Raw genomic sequence first — 24,601 nt, 5'->3', positions numbered from 1 at the left:
AAACAGTAAAGAAACAATCTGACAATTTGTGAAGTTTAGCTGGAAAGTAATGTAGCTACCAGAGCCCAGCATGGGAAGGAAAATGCTTCTGCTCTTCTGAATCTACTTAATTCAAGCCATTGGGCCAACCCCAAGGATGATGTGGAGAGAAGAGAATGGAGGGACAACATGCTCCTTCCTCATCTTAGACTCCAGAAAAAGTCCAACACGCATTTGTTTTTCATTCTGTCTAGACTTTCAAAATTTTAAATAGTTTCAGGGCCATGGTTATCCCATTTTAATTTTAGAACAAAAATTTTTTTACCTCAAAGTCTTTCAAAGTTTTTGATTTCCCTAGGAGACTTTTTTCTGCTTTTAAAACTTTGGAAGTCCCGCATACACTCTTTGGTACAAATAATAATCCAGCTGTATTCACGTGTGATGCAGTTCCCAGAATCCCTCAACGTTTTGACCTTTTTGTTTGTTTATTATTAGCGGGGTGACTAGGGTGATTCACTTGACTATCAAATGTCCCAGGCAACTCTCTGAGTTTATAGACGCTGTAAACAAATTGCTTATTTGCATTGGTTGATTGAGTTTCCAAACTGGGAGCTCCCTACACTAATGAAATACTTGGTTCTGGCAAAAAAAACCAACCAGCCAAACAAAAACGAATTCCTTGTTATATCTCCTTAGCAAATGTATTCTTTTGTTGAAGGGATAGATAAAAACTTAATCAGATTCAGTCAGTATCATTCTTTAGCTGAGGAGCTGAAGAACACTTAGTAAGCACTGCAGTTTTTCTTAGGGACAATAGGAAATTTAGAGCAATAGTCACGTTGTAATATCCATGAAAAATGAAATCCATCAAAATTTCTTGTCATTGCTTGACCTTGTGTGTATGTAGAGGAGGAAACTGCTCACATCTGTAATAAATGGCCTCTGGAAAGGACCCTCTGCCCACAAACATCTTCCTCATTGTTGCCGGTGCCTGAAATGGTCCCAGCTCTTCTTCATATTAGCCAAATAATCCTGAATAGGTCATGTGGCCTTTCAGAGCCCTACTTTCCTCTTTTACAAAATACAGCTTTGCACTAGATGATTTTAAGGTCCCTTCCTACTGTAACAGTCTGTGTTTCTGTGAAAATCACTTAACAGGAGACAGAGCATGACAATCCTGGAATATAGTAACTTGAATTAGTAAAGTTGTATGGTAATAATTTTAAAAATATACTTACTTTATATTACTACTACATACACAAAAATCTTAGTACTCATTACTGGGGGCTCTAATGTTCTGAGACCCTACTTCATCAACCCTATAATCTTTTGAGGCAAGGAGGATATTGGGAGGCCCAGCCCCTACCTAGTCTAGAGAAGTTGGCAGCAGACTAAGACTAAATAGAACTTTGACCATCCACTTCACCTGCCCCACCCCGAGGCAGACCAAAGTGCAACATCCCTGACTTTTGCCTTGATACCTCACCCTGTGGAAACTCAATAATGCAATCATAAATGTAATGGAGAAGCCCAGCTCTCCCACATACACCCCAACAGATATATAAAGAGGATCACAGATGAAATAACAGTAAAAAAAAAAAAAGAGAGAAAAACAGTTAAGCCCCTCTCTCCAGTTAATAAGTGCCTAGAAAGAAGTCTGGAAGGGGTGACACATAAGGAAAGTAAGCTTGAGCTCCACTGCAGGAGATAATTTATGAGTCATCAGAATCCCTAAAAACCATAACCAAAGAAATGGATATTCTTGTTTCAAGAAAAATACCCTGATCTGTTAGGATCAAAAGGTCAAAAAATCTAGCAATCACCTCCTAAAAGAAATCCCTAACCAAAAACACCCAGAAATTTCATATCCAAAATCCAGAGCTTCCAAGTCAAAGAAAAAAGATACTATAAGCAGCCAGAAAGATTGTAATTACCAAGAAACCATAGTCAGGATCACACAAAACTTCATGATAATTACATTTGGGAAAAGAAAATCTTGGAATATGAGATTTCAAAAAGCAGATGAAAACTGCTTTTACAAATGAGAAATTTACTCTAAAACATTAAGCCCATTTCTAGAGGACTAGAGACTAGAGGACTTTCAAGCATTCTCAGTGAAAAAACTAGAACTATTTACAATCTTTCAATTGTAAATATGAGTCAAGAAGAACCTCGAAGGAGTAGTATATGTGAGCATCAGCTCCCATGAATTTAACAGGGATATCTATTGTTAACACTAGTCTTTCATATACTTTTAGAAATGTTTACTGTAACAATTAGATAAGAAATAAACAGGCAAAGAGAAAACAAATAACACTTTTGTAGATAGACATGTTTTAGAGAATCTTAAAAATTCAATTAAACTTGATTTAATTAACTTTAGTAAAGTGGCAGAATATTAAATACATCCACAAAAAATTCATCAGTTTTTATTATTGACAACAAAATTTATCAGGCAAAGCTAGAACAAGAAATTCCTGTCTAAAGAACCAACGGATATATAGGATGTCTGCATGTGAACCTAATAGGAATCTTATGAATACTACTACCGGAAAGTCTTTATGAAAACACAGGCAAATTATTGGAGATATATGGTTGTGTATGATTATGCCTAAAATAAGTGGCAAATAATACCATATAGATTATACTAACAAAAGGTTTACAGAACTAGGAAAAAATATTAAAATTCCTGTTGTGCACATTTTCAAACTCCCTTTCTCCATCAAATTCCTTAGAAAAAGCCATCTAAATTGCCTACCTCCACTTCCTCATTCCTCAACTCTTTGCATTCTGGCTTCTCACCTAGTCATCCAATTGAAACTATCTCCTCCAAAGTTATCAGTGGCCTCTTAATTATAAAATTGGGATTGTCTTTTTCTCTGTTCTCATTCTTCTTCACCTCTGTTGCATTTGAAACGCACCTTTTTTTTTCCTGTGTACTCTCTCCTCTCTGGTTTTTGTGACACTGATTTCTCTTGGTTCTCCTACCTATTTGACCACTCCTCAAGATTATACTTATTTGATATAAGGGAAGACTTTTATGGAGTAGGTTAGGGTTATGAGAGGAAGTAGAGGATAGTGATAGTCCTCCCAAAAAAAGATAGAAAGAAGCAGGGGCGGCTAGGTGGCGCAGTGAATAGAGCACTGACCCTGGAGTCAGGAGGACCTGAGTTCAAACGCAGCCTCAAACACAACAAAAACTAGCCATGTGACCTTGGGCAAGTCACTTAACCCCAATTGCCCTGCCTGCTCCCCTCCAAAAAGCCAAAAAAAAAAAGTTTTATTGATGCTTCTTTCCTTTTTTTGCTTTTTGGAGGGGGGAAGGCAGGGCAGTTGGGATTAATTGACTGCCCAAAGTCACACAGCTACTTGAGTGTTAAGTGTCTGAAGCTGGATTTGAACTCAGGTCCTCCTAACTCCAAGGCTGGTGCTTTGTTCACTGCACCATCTAGCTACCCCCCAATGAAACAGTTGGTTTTTTGGGTTTTGTTTTTGTTGTTTGGGGTTTTTTTTTTGTCTTGTATAGGGCAATTGGGGTTAAGTAACTTGCCCAAGGCTACACACCTTTTGTGTGTGTGTGTGTGTGTGTGTGGTGTCTGAGGCTGGAACCGATGCCGGGGCTGGTGCTTTACTCACTGCACCACCTAGCCACCCCTTAATGAAACAGTTTTAAAAACACAGAAAAGAACAGAAGGAATTTCAGAAGGGGGCACAATCAGAGTTGTTTTGACTCTTTTGTGAAAAAATGAATATGTACTTTAAAATAAAAACAAGCTGTGTCTAATAGAGATTCACAGTGTTGTATACAAACCTTTTTCTGTTTTGACATCGAGTTCATAATAACAAGGGATATTTATAAAAAAAAATTTTTTAGTTACTCAATATAAGTGACCAATTATCAGATAATTTTCCAAAAGCAGGTTTTAATGGGGGAAAACAAAGATAGACTGGGCAGATTATGAGATCACTTAACTTCCATTAGGTAGTTTTGTTGTTGACTTTTTTTGGTCTTTATTAATTTGTTTACTTTTAGTTTACAAGATTCAATTCCACAATTCCTTGAGTTTCAAATTTTCTCTCCTTCCCTTTCCTTCCCCCTATGACAGCATACAGCCCTAGAAGTGGTATTGCTAGGTGAAAGGACATGAAATTATTTATAACCCTTTGGGTATAATTCCAGATTGCTCTCCCAAAAGGTTGGATCAGTTCACAACTCCACCAGCAATGCATTAGTGTTCTAATTTGCCCACATCCTTTCCAGAATTTGTCATTTTCCTGTTTCGTCATCTTAGCCAATCTGACTGGTGAGATGTGGTACCTCAGAGTTGTTTTGTTTTGCATTTCTCTAATCAGTAGTGATTTAGAGCATTTTTTCATATGCTTATAGATATCTTTAATTTCTTCCTCTGAAAACTGCCTGTTCCTATCCTTTGACCATTTATCAATTGGGGAATGACTTGTATTCTCATAGATTTGACTCAATTCTCTGTATATTTTAGAAATGAGTCCTTTATCAGAGACATAGGTTGTAAAACTTCTTTCCCAATTTCCCACTTCCCTCTTAATCTTGGTTACATTGGCTTTGTGCAGAAGTTTTTCAATTTAATGTAATTGAAATTATCTATTTTGCATTTTATAATACTCTCTAATTATTGTTTGGTCATAAAGTCTTCCCCTCTCCATAAATCTGACAGGTAAACTATTCCTTGCTTTCCAAGATTGCTTACAGTATCAACCTAATTTATACCTAGATCATGCACCCATTTAGACTTAATTTTGGTATATGGTGTTACATAATGGTCTATGCCCAGTTTCTGCCATACTATATTCCAGTTTTCCCAGCAGTTTTTGTCAAATAGTGAGTTCTTATCCCAAAAACTGGGGTCTAGGGGTTTATCAAACAATAGATTACTATAGTCATTGACTGCCGAATCTCATGTACCCAATCTATTCCATTGATCCACTGCTCTATTCCTCAGACAGTACCAAGTAGTTTTGATGAGTGCTGCTTTATAATATAGATTAAAATCTGGTATAGCTAGTCCACCTTCCCTCGCATTTCTTTTCATTAATTCCCTTGATATTCTGGACCTTTTGTTCTTCCAGATGAATTTTGTTACTATTTTTTCTTTCTCTATAAAGTAGTTTTTTGGTAAATTGATTGGTATGGCACTAGATATATACTTTAATTTAAGTAGAATTGTTATTTTTATTATATTAGCTCAGCCAAGCCACGAGCAATTGATATTTTTCCAATTAGTTAGATTTGACTTTATTTGTGTGAAGTGTTTTGTAGTTGTGATCATATAGGTTCTGGGTTTGTTTTGGCAGGTAGATTCCCAAATATTTTATAATGTCTACAGTAACTTTAAATGGGATTTCTCTTTCTATCTCTTGCTGTTGAGTTTCATTAGAAATATACAGGAATGCCAAGGATTTATGTGGGTTTATTTTATATCCTGAAACTTTGATAACTTTGACTTTCAAATAGCATCCAGTTAAATATTCTGTTGCCAGCAGGCTTCTGAACTTGTTCTAGCTCATACAAATATTTATGTTATATGGATAAATGTATGCTAGTTTCCTGGGATATTTCAAGTAGGATAGTGTTCATAGGTGTGACCAAGCAAAATAGTTAACAACAAGGAGCCTGCTCAAACCATTCTGAAGAGAATAGGAAGTACAGGTGGCCAAAGCTAAGTGAGTAAGTCAATTAGACCAATAGCCTACACTGGTTCTGAGAGTGCTGTGGCCAAGTGTCTATAATGGATGGGCATGTAAGATCAAAGCCTTCATTCACTGAAGCTAGAATTAATGATCCTTATCAGTCAAAAACAAGCTTTCTTTTCCTTTGCTCTGTTCCACTTATAGTCTGGGATCCATATTTCAGCTAAACCATTCTCTAGCAAAATGTAAGAATTTTGAGAATGAAGATTGCTTCATTGTTGTCTATAACATTGTAGCCTAGCATAGGACTTGGTTCATAGTCAGTACTGCATAAATGCTTAATGGATTTTATTAACTTAATGTGAATTGAATTGGTTGGATGCCTTGGTGTCTGTCTTTAAAAAAAAAATTGGCTTTTCCAAGGTAAGTAGGTTTCCCTCAACTCAAATATCACCTTCTTTTGAACAAGGACATAATATTCGACCTTCTGGTCCCCCAGTGGGTAGCAGAGCACTGGACAAGTTAATTTTCAGTTTTGCCGATTTAGGCTTAGATCTGAGAGGACTTATGAAACTCTTGGGATTTGTGCAGAGCAGCTCCTAAGTGCCCAGGATGGCTATTCCTCTGCCTACTTCTTTTTTTGAGAGATCACAAAAGCATAGAATTTAGGGAAAGAAAGGAATTTAATGAATAGGGGGCTAGAGCTGGAACAAGGAAGAGTGAATCTGAAACCTCCCTCAGGTACTTAAGAGTTGTGTGGCCCTTGGAAAGTCACTTCACCTCAATTCTCATTTTCCTTGTGAATGATGATAAAAGGACCTACCTAAGAAAATTGTTGTGAGGCTCAAATGAGCTAATATAGGTGAAGCACTTTGGACGCTTATACAGTGCTATATAAATGCTAGCTATTGTTAATGGTATTAGGTGGCCAGGTGGCACAGTGAGTAAGAGCACTGGCCCCAGAGTCGGGATTACCTGGGATCGAATCTAGGCACTGATACTTAGCACCACACCCAGAAATAACTGGCTGTGTAACCTTGAGCAAGTTACTTAGCCCCAATTGCTTTTTTTAAAAAAAAATAGTATTATTATTATTACTGCAGAGAAGAGGACCCTGAGGTTCAGAGAAGTGACATGATTTACCTGTGGTCACCATGGGTGTTGCAGGCATGCATACTGACCCAGTTCTTCTGACTCCAAATCCAATCATCTTTCTATGTAATTGTTCTCTGCTGAAGACCAGCAACCTAATCTTCACAAAAGGAAACAAATTTAGCAAGAAACATGAATCTTAACGTTTCTAAAATTTGGTTGCCCTGAGAAGTTCATCAGCATTGTATGTCAGTTTCATAATGCCATGCTTGCCTGAGATAATGCCTTCCCAGTCATCAACGTTGTGAAACAAGGCTGTGTGCTTGCTCCCGTGGTTTTTAACGTGATATTTTCCATCATGTTGTCATATGCTTTCAATGAAGATGAAAACAGCATCAATGTCAGCTACTGCACTGATGGTAAATTCTTCAACTTGAAAAGGCTTGGTATAGCGTACTTTTAGGGATGGACACATTGATAATGAGGTTGATACACACATTGCCAGAGTTAGCTCAGTGTTTGGGAGGTTCTTCTTTTGGAAGACTTTTCCAGATCCTTTGATACCCCAGGATCACCTCCATACTGGGACTTGATTAATGCGAGCAAGACCCAAGTAATAATTTTAGAATAGCAACCAGCAACAGCCCATTAGGTAGTTTTGACTCAGTGAAGAGACTTGATTCTGACCTACAATCAAGTTTGTTGTGTGTGCTAATGGAGGGAACAATAGCATTGATCCTTCAAAACTTTATAATGGTATAACAAGAATGCTTGGTATAACAGAAAGGGTATACTAGGGAGTTTAGATGGTAAAGGTCATAATCTTCACTCTGTTACTGACTAGCTGAGTAACTTTAGGCAAGTAATTTCATCTGTCTGGGCCTCAATTTTATTATCAGTAGAACGGAGCAGAATGAGACTAGTTCCAGAATTCTTTGGCCCTCTGATATTTTTCCTACTCCATAGGATTTGTGTTTGGTTTTTTTCCTCCAGGATCTTCAATTTATTTTATCTTCAATTATTATAATATATATAATATAATATATTCTGTTATTATAATCTGTAACTTTTTTTGAGCTCATTAAATTTCTGGTGTCAGTATGTACGGAGTTCCTGCAATCTGTATTTTATTTTCTGCCATTTACATTAATTTCTTAAAAGTTCCTTAGTAAATATCCCCATTATTGTACTTATTCCCATTTGGGAACTTGAGTATAACTCGAATGACACTTCCACAAAACCAGCATTTAAAATGGAGAAGCAATACTCGAACTCTTTAAAAAGCTGTTGGTTTACAATAAATAGTTGTCACAATGATCCCTTTATGTCAAGTAAGCAGTTAGTAAAACACAGTAAACAATCAGAAGTCGTGTGTTATATTGGACAGAGAGCAGCCCTTAGAGTCAAGAGCAAATTGTCCATAATATACTTCCAGTGTCTCATGCAATTACCTTTTGGACTATGCTTTGTTTTATTCCATAAATTGTAAATTAATTTTTAAATATAGGCAGCTTGATGCTGGACTCAGGTCCCACTCTGACACCTAATGGCCATGTAGTCATTTAATCTCCTGGAGCTCCATGCAAAATCTCTCAGTTGGAAGCAAGGTTCAGACCCACATGAAGTTTCTTCACTGGGAATTTCCCCTTGCCAATCAGTATTTAATTACCTTGTATTTGCTGTATTTTTCCATAGGCCCCAGAAAAGTGTAGGAGAAGCAGCTTTAGTATATAAATGGAATTCCTGCGCATATGTGTGTTTGAACCTATTTTCAGAGAAAATATATAGAGATTATGAAACATTAAGGTACCAAATTAATTTTCCACACTAACAACTGTGAACTAAATTCTTACCCCAAAAAAAAATCCTTTTTTAGGCTGGATCTGAGGTCTTCAGAGATGATGGGAGACCCAAGGATAGACTTCCTCATATAAATAAGGTTATTTGTGGCTCTTTAAAAAGGTTAATTGGATCCTCTAAGCCACTCCTTTACTACCTTTTGGGAAGTTTTGGTTTGCTTTTTAACTCTGTTACAAAAATAAAATGCCACTGCACTCTTCCCTTTTTACAGGGAGAAAGATTGAGCCACGCAGTGGGTTGTGCTTTTGCAGCCTGCCTGGAAAGGAAACAAAAACGGGAGAAGGAGTGTGGTGTGACAGCGACTTTTGACGCCAGCCGGACCACGTTTACCAGAGAAGGCTCCTTCCGAGTCACCACAGCCACGGAGCAAGCAGAAAGAGAGGAGGTCATGAGGCAGATCCAGGACACAAAGAAAGGTACAGCCCCATAGTTGGGCATCTGGGCTGCTGAGGGAGCTGGACTCACTGCATCACTCGCATCACTCACAAGCACATGAACGCAGAGAAAGCCCCGGCAGGAAGCTAAGAAGTCCGTGGTGCTGTGCCTGACAGACCGATGTCAGTACTGTTGAGAGTATTTCTGTGTCCTTTGGCTTCTTAACTAGCCATTTTAATTTGGTCGTAATGGCATTAGCCAGAAAAGGCACAATTGCCATCCCTTGTATTTGAAGATGATACTGACACTGATTATTAGTTCTGGCTAGAAGAGGCAGTGCAATATCCTGGCAGATAGTCTTAGGAAGATACGAGTTCGAGTCCTATTCTAACACAGACCATCTTGAGTGATTGTTGGCAAGCGCTCCAGGCATCTCTTTTTTTTCCTTTTTATCTTTTTGGAGGGCAATTCAGGTTAAGTGACTTTCCCAAAGTCACACAGCTAGTAAGTGTGTCAAGTGTCTGAGTTCAGATTTGAACTCAGGTCCTCCTGACTCCAGAGTTGGTGCTGTATTCACTGTGCCACCTAGCTGCCCCTCCAGGCATCTCTTTAAAAATTATAAGTAACATGCAAGTTATCCTGGTTCAGTGGACAGAGCTCTGAGCTTGTCACTGAGCCTGGAGTAATGGGAGCCAGATTCAGGTCCCAGTTCTGCCACTTTCTATGTGACCTTAGGTAAGCCTCTCGTATAAAATTGAGGGGCCTGGGCAACCTCTGTAGTACATTAGAGCTCCAGGTCTCTGAGCTACTGATCCAGATCAGCAGAGGTAATTTCCATCCTGAGCTCCCCAGCCCAGAGCAATCTCAGAAATGTTTGTAGAATGCTTTAATTCAGGAAGCTGAATGATGAAGCAGCACAGACCTAGCCCCTTTACTGTGACAGCAAAAAGTGTGGTTTAATCATTTGTCTGTCAAACATAGAATGCCATCTGTTAGTCACACACACTGGAGCATCAACTGCTTAAGTGATAATATGATGGCTGTTCATGGCAGAAAAACTTAACATTTAAGCTTAATATTCTGTTGGAGTCTTCACTTTAGGTGAATCCTTATCAGAATCCTTATCCTTATCCTTATCAGAAGTAAGGCTCCAGTTAGACAACTCAGCTATACAGATGCAGTTCTGTGGCACTAGAATCAGTGAAATCTAATTGAAACTGAACTCAACTGGATATTTTTGTTGCCAGAACAGAGTCCTCTTTGGAAACCTATATGATGGGAACCCATGTGTAACTGCTTTTCTTCATGTCTGGCTCACAGGCAAGTTATAATTGCTTATAAATCATAAAGATGGAACCACAAAATCTAAGGTCCCTTCTGACTTTAAAGTCCTGTGATCTTGAAATCCATTTTTAGCCTTGTGACATAAGAGTAAGATTTCTTTTTTGTAAGAAGGATAAATCATACTCCTCCTACACTTTAATAACATTTAGAGGAGGAATCTGTCTTTGAAGGATTTTTAATTCCTTAGTTATGTGGGCTCTGATTATTTTTAAGAAGGCACAATCTCCCTTTTGCTTTTCCAAGCTGAAACAGATATGAAGACTACAGTGGCTTCATCAGCAATGCCCAGTAACACTGCCCCATCCCCGTCTTCTCCTACCTCCCCAACTACCGACACCACTGCCTCCCTTGAGATGAATAATCCCCATGCCATCCCTCGACGTCATGCACCAATTGAGCAGCTTGCTAGACAAGGTTCATTCCGAGGCTTTCCTGCACTTAGTCAGAAGATGTCACCTTTTAAACGCCAGCTGTCCCTGCGCATCAATGAGTTGCCTTCCACTATGCAAAGGAAGACTGACTTCCCCATCAAAAATGCAGGTAAGGCAGGATCCACCCGACTTAGCAGCACCACTAATAATAGTCACTCCTTTGGTTTGCCAACTGTTTTCTGATTAGGGGACCCCTGCCAACCCTATCAGATAGGTTGCTGGTACTGTCCATTGCAATTTTCCAATGAAAGAAACTGAGACCAGAGAAGGGATTGTTTTGATTGTTGTATTTCCTTTCCTTTGGGGTGTCTGGGAAAAGTCTGTCAGCCTCCTGCTAAAGAAAAAGAGCTCTAGTTTCTTTTTTGAAGTTCCTCTTTGGGAGTAAATGAGGGTAGATTAAAAAGACTTTGGAAATAAGTGCAATTAAACAGTCATAGAAAGTCAGATGGACTCAAAAGAACAGATAAACTTTTTTTGTCCTTTTGATATTTATCCAGAGGGATTAAGGAAGGACTTTGGTTTTGATCTAAAAACTGCCCATCAGCCATAAGGGTATAGAAGCATGTACTGCTTCTACAACCGAGCATGTCTCCGTACCGCTTTGTCTCCTGACTTTTCATTCAGTTCCTGTAGAAGTATGATCTTCACTGGGTCTTGAATTGACAGATCCAGTTAGTCTTTGCTAGGTATTCTTCAAGAACCTCATAGCCTCCCTTGTCCCTCGGTCACTGTTGAGCTTTTACTCCATTGTGATGTAGGGAAGTTTTCTTTTCAAGAAAACTCAAGCTCTTATGGAACGCAACGTAAAATTATACTGCTCCTGTGCACTAGTGAAATCAGTCCATCTCTTGGGAGCTCCTGGATATTCAGTATGTTTCATTTATGATATCTAGTGGTGAGGGTAAAGGGTAGAGATGGTTAGCCTTACTTTACAGATGAGGAGCCCTAAGTTCAGGGTAGTTCATTGATTTTAACAAAATCACAAGGGTAGATTATAGGAGTCAGATGAAGGAAGTCTCTGGGCTCCAGCTCTTATGCTCAGTTTACTAAACCTTGCTGTCTGTGAGCCCAGGCATCCCTGACACTTATGAATTGAGCCCATTTTACAGACTATTCTTTATCTGGGGAGACCTATCAAGATACAAATAACTTCCAGATTTATCTGTCCAGATTGCCATTGGCCAAAGGAAAATGCATCTCTCATATGGAAAATGAGAGAATGGGCATGGCATTTCAGGAGTTTATTAGGACCAGGTAAAATGCTGACCTCAGTTACATCACTGGAATTTGACCCTTTCCTGTCAGGATAGATGTGATTAGAGGTATTTTTGAAATTATGCTTCTTAAGCTCATTGTTAACAGTATCTTTTGATGATGATTGATACAACTTTCTTCCTCAAAAGAGGAGTTAATGTAAGGTGCCACCCTTGTATAGATGTTGGTGTATTTCAATGTTACTCACCTTTCCAGTCTCAAATAATTCTTTGATTTCTAGTGCCAGAGGTAGAAGGGGAAGCAGAGAGCATCAGCTCCTTGTGCTCACAGATCACTAATGCCTTCAGCACACCCGAGGACCCCTTCTCATCTGCCCCAATGACCAAACCAGTAACGGTGGTGGCACCACAGTCCCCTGCCTTTCAAGGTTGGTGTTGTCTTAGTTTGCTTAGCAACCGAAACATGGTGTTCTTTCACTTTTCTTTCTAACTGCACCTTGTGCTTTGTGGCTTGCCTCATTCCCTTTCTACAGTCTTGAGTTTCCCATTTTGCATCTATGTCCTCTGTCATCACATTCCCTAAATGACCTACATATTCCCTGCCTAAAGTTTCATTTACCAGATTGAGGGTTATTTTCTTCAGTGTACAGTGGCTTTATATCTCATTTACATCCAGTGGATTTGTAATAAGTAACCAAATCAGAATGGTTTCTGATTACATACTTTCTCTGAGTGGGTACTAACCTAGACACTAATAATTCACTGGGAGAAATATTTGAACACGTTGCCCACTTTTCAGAAAGAGGCGTAGGGAAGATGCCTCTAATTTTTCATTTAGATTTATTTTGTCTTTTGTCACCAGTGAGCTACAGTCTGCTTTACCAAACAAAAAAAACACTAACTTAAAGTTTAACGACAGTTAATAGTTCCTAGAGATACCAAATTAACAGTTGGTTTTGCATCATTGGACAGAGCAAAGAAAAGAGCCTTTTAAAAAGTTTACTTTTAAAAACTGGCAGTAGAATTTGAACTACTGTCATTATTGCCTCTCCATATCCTTTGAGAAAGCCTGAAAAGAATTAACTTAGAAATCTTAACTTGTACATTAGATCATAGCCCACACCTGTTGAAACAGTTCACAATATAAGTTACCCATTAAATGACATTAAATGTTGTTTAAAATATGGAGAAGTTCCTTTAAAGTTATATTTGCTTTAATTGAACAAATGAGGCTATGATTGTAATCACGTGGTACACATGGAAAAAGCCAAATGATGGCTTCCCAACTTTTTGCACTTACTAGAAGATATGAGAGCTTAAAAGTAGAGAATGTTGGAATCATTACATGAAAGGAAAGGAGTGAAGGTTGGGAAAGGTTTTTTATTTTACTGAGGAAGACAAAGAAGGAGTAAGAAGCTGTGTATGTGAAAACTTCCAAAGGGAAAGAAAGAGCCTTGATCATTACCAGAAGGAAACAGTCATAGAGTCTTAAATTGGAATGGACTTAATCCCATGGAAATAATGGCTCATGTGTAAATGAAAGGACCAACTAAATTTTTATTTTTATATAGACATATTTATATATGTGTGTATACACACACACACACACACACACAGATTTAGTGCCTAAATAGAAGGAAAAATAGGAACTACTTTCTGGAAAGTGGTATCAGAAAGAAATAATTTCTCTAATCTGTTCTTTTCCAAAAAACTAGTTAGGACAGGAACATTTTGATGGTCCTAAGACTGATTTTGCTAAGCTTGAGGGAGGGAGTAGTGTGTCATCTAATTATCTATTAGTGCAGCCCTCACCAACATTACTAACAAAAATAAGCTTTTCAGTCTCATGTCCTTTTGTTACACAAATATTGCATGTTGGCCTAATTGAACCAGTCCTCAGTCATCTGCACATTTTGCATGAATTAACTCCATTGATGTTGTCTGCTCCCATTTTAGCTAATGGCACTGAACCTGCCTTCCATGTGTTTGCTGCTAAGCCAGCCCAAACTGCTCTAGCACCCACAGCATTGCCTGTTCGTGAAACCAACCCTTGGGCCCATGCCCCTCCTGCTGCTAACAAGGAAGTTGCAGCTACACATTCGGGTAAGGCAGACACATATGTTGGTGAGGATCCTGGGATCAGTCATATGATCCTGGACCAAGACCCAGCCATGTACCTGGATGGGAAAGGGGAAAGGATCCTTTACAAAAAAAAAAGGCAATTTCTCTTCTTGGAAATAATTGGATCTGAAGATGATGTGATACAAAAGAAGAAAGCAAGAGACTTGATATTTTTATTGGAACATTGGTCTGATGAGCCATAACTTCTGACCAAGGAGCCTGGAAGAAAATTTGTCACCAGGATAAGACCAAAAAAACACCCTAGTAACATGTGGAAACATTCACAGGCATCAGAACATTGAACCATTTTTCTTTTATTCACTGAGAAATCTAGAGCAGATTACATCAATCTTAAAGAAGCTACTTTGGTTCTTTATTTTCCAACTTGTTTTTCTATTGAGGATGAGCTGTGGTCACTGGGGATTTTTTTCAGGCTCTGAATGGCTGATTTGGTCCTTTGAGACTTCTCAAAGAAGTTCCAGAAGCCCCTGAGCCAACAACACATTTTGATGTGTTCTTTTTCATCCCTCCATAAAATCTTTGCATCCAGTGATACAAAACGTCCAGCTAAGAAGATTTTTTTTCTACAATATTAGCCAAAAAAAATAACCACAGTTATCACAAGAAAGGGAAAACAAGTATAACCAATTAACATTCCTCATAATTTGTTTTGTCACAGGCACAGAGTGGGGTCCCTCATCTGGAGCTGCCTCTCCGGGGATCCTTCAAGCTGGTCATCGGCGCACACCTTCTGAAGCTGACCGATGGTTGGAAGAGGTTTCCAAGACAGTGCGGGCCCAGCAGCCCCAGGCTCCAACTGCCCCCCTGCAACCAATTCTCCAGCCACCGCCAGCACCAGCTCTTTCCCAGCCGGCACCATCTTTTCAAGGAAATGCTTTTACCACCTCTCCGCCTGTGCCAGTGGGTGTGGTTCCACCAATGCAACCAGCATTTGTCCCTGCCCAGCCCTACCCTATGGCCAATGGGATGCCCTATCCATCCTCAAATATGCCTGTGGTTGGCATCACCCCCTCACAAATGGTGGCCAATGTCTTTGGCACCGCAGGCCATCCCCAGGCAAATCCCCCCCATCAATCACCCAGCCTGGTCAAACAGCAGACATTCCCGCAGTATGAGATGAGCAGTACTATCACCAGCCCTTTCTTTAAGCCCTCTGCCCAGCACCTCAACGGTTCTGCTGCTTTCAATGGGGTAGACAATAGCAAGTTGGCCTCAGGGGACAAGCAGTTGGAGGCTTCTGCTATTACTGACCCAGTGGATCCTTTTGAAGCTCAGTGGGCTGCATTAGAAGGCAAGTCCAAACAGCGCACTAACCCCTCACCAACTAATCCTTTCTCCAGTGACTTACAGAAAACATTTGAGATTGAACTTTAAGCAGTCCTTGTGGCTTGTGCATATGGTCTGTCTTTTAGGTGAGGGAAGTGGGTTAAAGGAGCAAAGGGGACTTTCTTTTTCTGATCAGTACACTTTTTGGTAATCCCAAAGGCCCTGTGGAGCAAGTCTGGGCACACAGTGCAGGAAGGAATGGTTTTTAAGAAAATTACTTTTAAAAATCCCTACAGATGATCTCTCTGCCCTGCTCTTAGGGTAAATGAGTCATGGAAATGCACCCCTCCCATGCCTCTCTTCCTCTACATCCCACTATCGTGGAGAAACAGTGACTGAAGAGAAGGAGCAGAGAGCTGTACCAGAAGCCCATTTGCAGGGTGGAGAATGTGATGGAAAGTAAATGAGATCTACGCTTTGGTTTTTTTTTTTTTTTTTTTTTGTTTTTTTGTTTTTTTTTTTTTTTTTTTTTTTTCAGTACATCTGCCTGCGTCCCATTTGATCACCTCATGGGCAAAGGAAAGTAGCCTGCTCCCTACCTAAGGAGAGCAGCAGCAGCAGCAGGCTGTGCTGCCCACCAGGAGTAAGGAGTAGGGGGAGGAAGTATCACTAGCCCAGCAAAACTGTCTTGGGGGCGGAGGGGGGAAGGTGAGCTTCCTCCTTAAGTAACAATATTATATAAATATATATAAATATATTACAAAAAAGCCAAAATTTTTATTTTTATGCATTTAGAATATTTTAAATAGTTCAATATTAAAAAGTCATAAGAGTTGTAAGTAATCTTGCCAAAGGGAAAAGGTTAGCTGTAAGAAATTGTACATAAGATTGATTTATCATTGATTCCTATCAAAAGTAACCAGAGAAGGGAGATTGGAGGGTGTGACAAAGGGGATTCCTAACTTGTTCTATAGCATACATTGTAAGTAGTAGCACATTGCAGCAACAATCATGAGTCATGACCAATAAAGTTCCTAGATGGTAGTATTAAATAAAGACAATGAAAGAGCAGTATTGTCCTGGCTTTCAAACTACTGCAAAATTCTATTGGATCTAAATTATATACAAATACATACACACACAGGTATATATGTATACACATATTACATGTATAGATATATACACAAATATAGTCTGTGTTTTCTTTTACATATTGATGCTCTTTCCTTGTGTTGATCCTTTTCCTGCTTTTCAACCAATCCTGTGACAGTTAAAGAATCATCTCTGTTGAGGGAGTGACTTGGGGCCATGTTTGACCAGGTGGGCCCCTGACCTAGGTCTCTTTTGGTAGTTTTCTTCTCCATCTTTGGTGAAGGTTTGGGGATGAGAGAGATCCTGCTTCCTTTAGCTTTTCATGGTTTTTTTTTGTCTGGTTTTCCCTCATCTGTTTTGATTAATGAAAAGCAGATCACCAACTACACCTGTTAGACCTTTGGTAACAACACAAAATCCCATTTTATTTTACTTTAAAACGCTGGCCTTACAATAAAATGTAAGTTTCATATATATATAAATATATATATGTGTATATATATATATTTGTACTGATGACAATTTATAATCTGATTTAACAGAAATAAATGTTGGTGGTAAGAAGCTGTTGCCGGTGGGACTGTTCTTTCCCCCACTTCTTCTCTAGCACCATCTATTCATATGTATTCTGTTTTCTTTTCTGGTTAATTATTTCCTGAACCTTAATAGCCCATAAATCCTCATGTTGCTGTGGGCAGAAAATCTTTTTTAGTGGGTACCATTTAGAGTTCATATATCCAGCACTTGTTTTGATTCTAGTTTTGGCCCTAGATCTGTCTCCCAATGAGATTTTCATCCAGAAGTTAAGCTCCTTCACAGATAGAGACAGGATCATAATTGCTTCTTAACTCTGCTCCTGGTGGTCCCTGATCAAAGTTTACAATCACTGTTGTCCTTGGTGCCAGGCCTGAGTACAGGAATTATATGTTGAAACAACTGTAAGGAATTTGGTAACTTACCCTGCCCAGGGCAGATGCCATGCATGCCTGTAATTTCAGTGGCAGTGGAGACGTAAAGAATATAATTAACTTTCCTTATGCCATATTGCTAGGGTTGGTCTAATAGACAGTAGTCTAATAGGAAAACTATTTCTGTCGAATCTGTGACAAGTAAAAAGAAACATTGATAATGTAGTCCCTAATAGTTAATATTTTTAAAGTAAGAAAATCCTCCACACACACTAGGTATTCTTGGAAAGACAGAAGGAAGGAAGGTAGAGTGAGAAATAGTCAACTATGGTGCAGTTGGTTTCATTTCTAACCAGTGCCCAGCTGTGATAATGGAGAAAGACACTGTCCCAGACAAAAGCCATCTTTTCCAAAGCCACGCCACGTCCAGGGCTTGTGTTTCCATTTGGAGACAAGATTCCAGGTGTGCTGCCAATTTTACTGGGAATTGGCCACATGGATAAGCTGGGGTCGTGCTCACCCTTCTGTTAACACACCTGGTACTCTTACCGTTAATTTTGTTGTTCATTGTTCAGAACAGTTACTTCAGAGATTCCTGTTTTATTGAGTTCTGGTCTTCTCGGCATCCTTAGGGGATGGGACAGCTTTGGATTTATTGGAGCAGTTTAACCTGGAGATGACTATCAACAGAAAAGGCAGGTGCAAAATGAATCCCCCCTCAGGATCAAGGCTAAAAGGGCCATGTTCCCTATCTATCCAGAGAAGGTTTTAAGATGAATTTTTATGGTACCAGGCCTGTGACCTAGGCTGCAGAGCGTTAGGGCTGTGGAAACAACTCAGATCAGTTCAGACTTGGCCCCAAAGAAAGGTTAGACTCAAGCTAGCAGCAGAGTCATTGATCCTTATACAAGATGTGTTCACTCAGATGGACCACACCTCAGCACCCATTCAGCCAACATTAGTAATGCAAGTCATTGAGAGTAGCAGAAACTTTCTTCCAAAAAAAATAATAAAAATACCATGTACTAGTCCTGTCCCCTAGAGCTTGCTGTGGGAAATAGCAGGCTTTCATTTTCATCTAAGCAGTCTCATTATAAAATGATTTATGATTCTGTCTGAAGAGCAAACAAAGAAGGCACAGGTGATTAGGGCAGGAGCTTATACCAGCTGCTGCTGCTGCTACAGTAGCTTTTTACAATTGATGGGTTTTTGAAAAGGACAGTCTGCTGTGAAACAGACAGTTGTGTTTACCTTCTGCCCACTCTGGTTGTCGTGTCTTCCTTTCCCCCAGCCACAGCATTTGGGAATGAAGGCAGGAGACAGCTTTCATCCCTGTTGCCACACAGGACGAGCATGGGGCTGGTAGCGGGAACAGCTGGCACAACAGAAACTAGAGTAGTACTCATTGCCACAAAGCTGGGCTTGCAGGATCAGGTCACAATTGGCGAGCTCTGGCTGGTCGATGCATGCCCTGCCAGGGTCCCTGGGCTGCTCCGCAGTTTCTAGGACAAAACAGCCTGTTATAGTGCCTTTACTCTAAAGAAAGGCTACCCTATAACCTGCCATGTCAACTCCTTGTAGGCCCAGTGGCGTAATGCTGATTCATTCCTTAACCCTACACATTCCAGAGAGGGTTATTATGTAGCTCCACTCCCAAGTCCCAAGTAATCTTCAAATATCAAAGAACACTATTCCAGTGGGATTATATACATGACCATACGCAGGTCAGTGTTCTTAATACAGGGGAACCTTCTTTCCTGAGTTGCTTCCAGAAAGCTAGATGATTTACAGTAGGCCCACCCTCTCAAAAAGGAGGGGAGGGGAGGGTGAGATGGCCTAACAAGAATAAAACCATAGCTTTCTTGGCCTTTCAGGAGAGTAGATAGGCCAGGGTAGGACCAGACCCTGTAGCATTTTTAAGCAGAGTTCAGTCTGGCACTTTTCTGACTTATCTCCCTCCCTCTTTCAGAGTTCAGTGCTGCCTGTCTGAGACCCCCAGGTTCTATAATAATCCACCATTAGAAAACTCTCCTAGCACCTCTTCTTAGGACTGTCCTTTCCCCAAGCCAATGCTCTGAATGCCTAACTTTTAGATAGATGCAAATGGATTGTGGTACATATGTGTTTCAAATTACTTAATTTCAACTCAAATTTGTATATTTAAGCCTCCAAGTATTTTTCAAGTGATATGGATATATACTCACTATTCAGATATATTATAGTGTGTGTATACATAAATATATAGAGATTTAGATACAAAGAAGGAAGGATGGAAGGAGAGAAAGAATTGGATTGATTAGGAAATGAGCCGTATCTTACCCTGTTTCCCTTCGCATGCACTATGCTCCAGCCAAACAGGATGGCTTTTACCTCCCCCTTTTTCTTCCTCCCCCTTTTTGCATGTTTCTTGCAGAAAGTAGGGACTGCTAATTGCTAGTTAGCCCTACCCAAGTGCTAGATTAGTTCCTGGAAGTCTTGGGGGTGGGGCTGATTCTCATGTACAGCCAGTGAACTGTTTATGCTCTTTTTTTTTTTTTTAAAGTTTTGGGTTCCAAATTCTATCCCTACTCCCTGAGACAGTAAACAATCTCATATTGGTTATACATGTGCAATCATGTAAAATATTTCTGTATTAGGCAATTTGTACAAGAAAACTTGGACAGGAAAGGAGGAAATAAGGAAAGAGAAATTGAAAATTTGTATGCTTTGGTCTATATTCAAATAACATCTTTCTTTGGAGACAGCAGTTTTCACCCTGAGTTTTTTAAGATTGTCTTAGATCACTGTACTATTGAAAACAGCTAAGTCATTCACAGTTCTTAAACATAGTATATTGCTGCGTACAATATTCTCCTGGTTTGGCTCACTTCACTTTGTATCAGTTCATGTAAGTCTGTCCAGGTTTTTCTGAAATCATCCCACTTACCATTTTTATAGTACAATAGTATTCCATTACAATCATATTTGTTCATTTGTGCAATCCCAATTTGTTCAACCGTTCCCCAATTGGGCATTCTTCTCAATTTTCAGTTCTCAGCTATCACAAAAAGAACTGCTATAAATATTTTTGTACACGGGGGTCCTTTTCCATTTATTATGATCTCTTTGGGATACAGACCTAGTAGCAGTATTGCTGGATCAAAGGGTATGCACTGTTTTATAGTTCTTTGTGCTTAGTTCCAAATTGCTCTCCAGAATGACTGGATCAGTTCAGAGGTCCACAAACAGTGCTTTAAAGTGTTCCAATTTTCCCACATGCCCTCCAACATTTATCATTTTTCTCTGTCATAGTAGCCAATCTGATGGGTGTGAGGTGATGCCTCAGAGTTGTTTTAATTTTTATTTCCTTAATCAGTAGTGATTTAGAACACTTTTTTATATGATTATAGATAGCTTTGATTTCTTTGAAAAATTGGGGAATGACTTGTATTCTTAAAAATTTGACTAAGTTCTCTAGATATTTGAGAAATGAGACCTTTATCAGAGATACTAACTATAAAAATTTTTCTAGTTTTTCCTTTATAATTTCGGTTACATTGGTTTTGTTTGTGCAGAACCTTTTTAATTTAATATAATCAAAATTATCCATTTTACATTTCATAATGCTCTCTATATCTTGTTTGGTCCTAAATTCTTCTCTTATCCATAGATATGACAAATAAACTATTCCATGCTCTTCTCATTTGCTTATGGTATCACCCATTTTGACCTCATCTTGGTATATGGTGTAAGATGTTGGTTTATATCTACTTTCTGCCATACTGTTTTACAATTTTCCCAGCAGTTGTCATCAGTGAATTTTTGTCCTAATAGCTTAGATCTTTAGGTTTATCAAACACTAAATTAATATGGTCATTTCCTATAATGTATTATATACCTAATCTATTCCCAGTGATCTATTTCTTAGCCACTACGAGATTATTTGAGACCTGGTACAACTAGGCTGCCTTCCTTCACATGTTTTTCATTGATTCCCTTGATATTCTTTACTTTTTGTTCTTTCAGATGACTTTTGTTACTATTTTTTCTAGTTTTATAAAATAATTTTTTGGTAGTTTGGTATGGCACTGAATAAGTAGATTAATTTAGGGAGAACTGTCACTTTTATTATATTGACTTGGCCTACTCATGAGCAATTAATATTTTTCCAATTGTTTAGATCTGACTTTATTATTTGTGTGAAAAGTGGTTTGTAGTTGTTTATATATTTCCTGGGTTTATAGACTCCCAGGTATTTTTTTTTTGTCTACAGTTATTTCAATCTGCTTGGGTTTTTAAAAGTATGGCCTGATTATCATGACAGAGCTCCCTTTCCTCCTTGCCTCTGAGTTTGAACATACAATTGGAGCAGGCCCCCTCACATGTACATATAGTTGAGTTAGAAGACAGAATGCACCAGTATGAGGGAAAGGCTAGAGAATCATGCAAATGCTAAACTATCACCCTACTATGCAGTTCAGGTCTCATATTCCAACTTCTATAATGATGAAACCTTCAGTCCATCTGATTGACAGACTAAGGGCAGCCTCTTTCCTTTAACAGTGGTGGGTTATGATTCTCGCCCTGGCTTTCCTACTGGCGAGCTAGGTGTCCTTATACAAATCACAACTGTTTTGTACCCAGTTGCCTCATTGGTAAGAAGATGGTAATAATAACAACCCCCTCCATCTACCTGGCAAGATTGTTACAAAGATCAAAGAGGTTTGAGAGTGCTTTGAAAAGCCTATTATAAATGTTTTCATTATTTCTAAGTCCAGACCCTACCTATTTCCAGAAACAGTTGGTTCACTGTAATGGAGCATTATGATAAGCCATGGAATACCCTTGAAATCTATTGCAATGGGATTCTAGTCAAGTTCACAAAAAGTTGGCATTTAATTATTTGAAAACAGTAAAATAATAGGAGCAGGGACTTATCCCGTCCTCTTACCTAAAGGCCTAGGACGGATCACTTTCACCTCTGTACTGCGGCTGACAGCCTGAGTCTCACTGTAGGCACTGCAGGTATAGGACCCTTCATCACGAATTCGTGTGTTGTTAATCACCAAGGTTCCATCCTGGGACAGGTGGATGCGGTGGCCATCACTTCTCATGGGCACCCCATTCCTGGTAAGGAAAGGGATCTAGAGGTTATGCTGCTCAATGTGTCCCCACCCTTCAATGCCCTGGGGCAGCCAAGTCCATGGATGACCAAGGAAAGAGATGAGGGCAAGTGCTGAAAGTTCACCATAAGCACAGATATTTATTTCCCATAAGAAAACAGAAGCCATTTCTCCAGAGTGGGAGTCAGATGTCTTCTGCCAGAGTGTAATTTATTTTTAGAGAGAGAGAATTCCCTCAAGAAGGACCTTCTCATCTAAAAGTCAAGGCAAGACTCACATAGAAGAAACATCCCAACTATTTCAAAGCAAAAATCTAAGAAATCACTCAAACTCAAACCCATGGTATCATCCCTAAGTCTTTTGTTTGACCTGTTATGTTGATTCAGTCTCTACAGCCTCTCCTCCATCTGTCTCTTTCTAGGTCCAGTGCCTTCACCTCAATTCAGGTGATCATCTCTTGCCTGGACAACTGTAATAACTTTCTAACTGGTCTCCAGTCTCATCCCCTCTCCAACTTGCATTTCACACTGCTAAAACATGTTTTCCAGTGTGTCTCTGGTGAGGATAAAATGAGAATATTTATAAAGCAGTGAGCACATAGTAAGCATTATATAAATGCTAGTTGTTATTAATAACAACAAGAATAAATTACCTAGCCAAGGTAACTCATGAAACAGAAAAATTTTAAATGTCATCGTCCAGGGCAGTGACTGTAAAAGATTGGCAAAGAAAAAGTCAAGAGTTGGGGCAGCCAGGTAGCACAGCGAGTAAGAGCACCGGCCCCAGAGTTGGGATGACCTGGGATCGAATGAGGGCACAGACACTTAACACCCACCGAGAAACACCTGGCCATGTAACCTTGAGCCAAGTTACTTAACCCCAATTGCTTTAAAAAAAAAAAAAGTCAGAGTGACAGAAAGAGGGGAAGAGATGTTAAGAATCCCATAGTTTTCAGACCATTTAGAAATTTTAACTTGGTTATTCATACACTACAAGTGTACAAAATCCTTATGCAATGACCAATGAGTAGACATAGCATCAGGAATTACATCATATCAATCTTGACGTTGTCATAAATAAAACTAGAAAAAAGAAGAACCTTGCAGCTGAATGGGAGGGTGGCTCATAGGTTTTCCTTAGACAAAGGAATCAGCAGTGTTGATTTTATTAAGCACTCAAAGGCAGCAAAAACATCATTTCATGGGATGCTGATATGTAGGGTTGTGACAAATATTTGCAAAAGCATCACAATTAGAAGAATTGTATCTTCTGTACCAGTATCCATTGCAGAGGATGAAGACACGATGAAAAATTTGTTAAGACCTCCAAATTAAATCAGTATATAACTTGATACTCAGGTAAAAATAGGCAAGGATAAATAGAAAATGTGGCTTATGAGAAAAGATTGCAAGAGATCAAAAACTTATAGAGTATATATAATAGCCTCATTTCTATATATTATACTTTTTTTTTTTCAAGAAAATCATGCACCAGCAAAATCAGCCCAATTAGAAGGTAAAAAAATGGAAAGAAGTTTGGAATTATGCAAATAAAGTGACTAACATGTCCATACTCTTTGACCCAGAGATTTCATTACTGTGCTTTTACTCCAAGGAAGCCATTAATAGAAAGTCTGCATATACACCAAAATAGTTACAGCAACTGATAGAAAAGAACTGGAAACAAAATAGATGCCCATCAGTTGAGGAATGACTAAACAAACTGACATGAATATAATGGAATTTTACTGTGCTCTAAGGATGTGTGTGATGCTGGGGCAGGTAGGTGGCACAGTGAATAGAGCACCGACCCTGGAGTCAGGAGGACCCGAGTTCAAATCCGGACTCAGACACTTAACACACACACCAAAAAACTAGCCATGTGACCTTAGGCAAGTCACTTAACCCCAATTGCCCTCCAAAAAGCAAAAAAAAAAATGCCCGAGCCATTTATTTAGGTGGCGCAGTAAATAGAGCACCGGCCCTGGAGTCAGGAGGACCCGAGTTCAAATCCAGCCTCAGACACTTAACACAAAACTAGCCATGTGACCTTGGGCAAGTCACTTAACCCCAATTGCCCTCCAAAAAGAAAAAAAAAAAGGATGTGTGTGATGAATATAGAAAATCGTG

At 39.2% G+C, this 24,601-nt stretch overlaps 2 protein-coding genes across 13 annotated transcripts in view; one reads left to right on the top strand and one right to left on the bottom strand.

Moving 5' to 3' along the window:
• The window catches only part of NUMB (NUMB endocytic adaptor protein), a 210,279-nt gene extending 193,838 nt beyond the window's left edge, over window positions 1–16,441 (top strand). For 7 of the 9 annotated variants that reach the window (XM_069092122.1, XM_069092118.1, XM_069092119.1 and 4 more), the window contains 5 exons: window positions 8,810–9,014; window positions 10,561–10,857; window positions 12,244–12,390; window positions 13,919–14,065; window positions 14,763–16,441. In XM_069092122.1, coding sequence (XP_068948223.1) covers window positions 8,810–9,014; window positions 10,561–10,857; window positions 12,244–12,390; window positions 13,919–14,065; window positions 14,763–15,478 — 1,512 coding nt within the window. In that variant the 3' untranslated portion in view covers window positions 15,479–16,441. The remainder of the gene's footprint in view (window positions 1–8,809; window positions 9,015–10,560; window positions 10,858–12,243; window positions 12,391–13,918; window positions 14,066–14,762) is intronic. The other 2 variants (XM_069092126.1, XM_069092123.1) reach the window with 1 other exon arrangement.
• PAPLN (papilin, proteoglycan like sulfated glycoprotein) overlaps window positions 15,847–24,601 on the bottom strand; it is a 99,804-nt gene continuing 91,049 nt past the window's right edge. For all 4 annotated transcript variants that reach the window (XM_069092116.1, XM_069092114.1, XM_069092117.1 and 1 more), the window contains 2 exons: window positions 22,301–22,476; window positions 15,847–18,872 (listed from right to left, as the gene is read on the bottom strand). In XM_069092116.1, coding sequence (XP_068948217.1) covers window positions 18,697–18,872; window positions 22,301–22,476 — 352 coding nt within the window. In that variant the 3' untranslated portion in view covers window positions 15,847–18,696. The remainder of the gene's footprint in view (window positions 18,873–22,300; window positions 22,477–24,601) is intronic.

This window comes from Petaurus breviceps, unplaced genomic scaffold (assembly GCF_028583685.1).
Source record: "Petaurus breviceps papuanus isolate PSGF00001 unplaced genomic scaffold, PetGlider_PUasm1.0 189, whole genome shotgun sequence".
NCBI lineage: Eukaryota > Metazoa > Chordata > Mammalia > Diprotodontia > Petauridae > Petaurus > Petaurus breviceps.
Note: the sequence above shows the minus strand (reverse complement) of the source record. Positions and strands in the feature narration are given on the sequence as shown.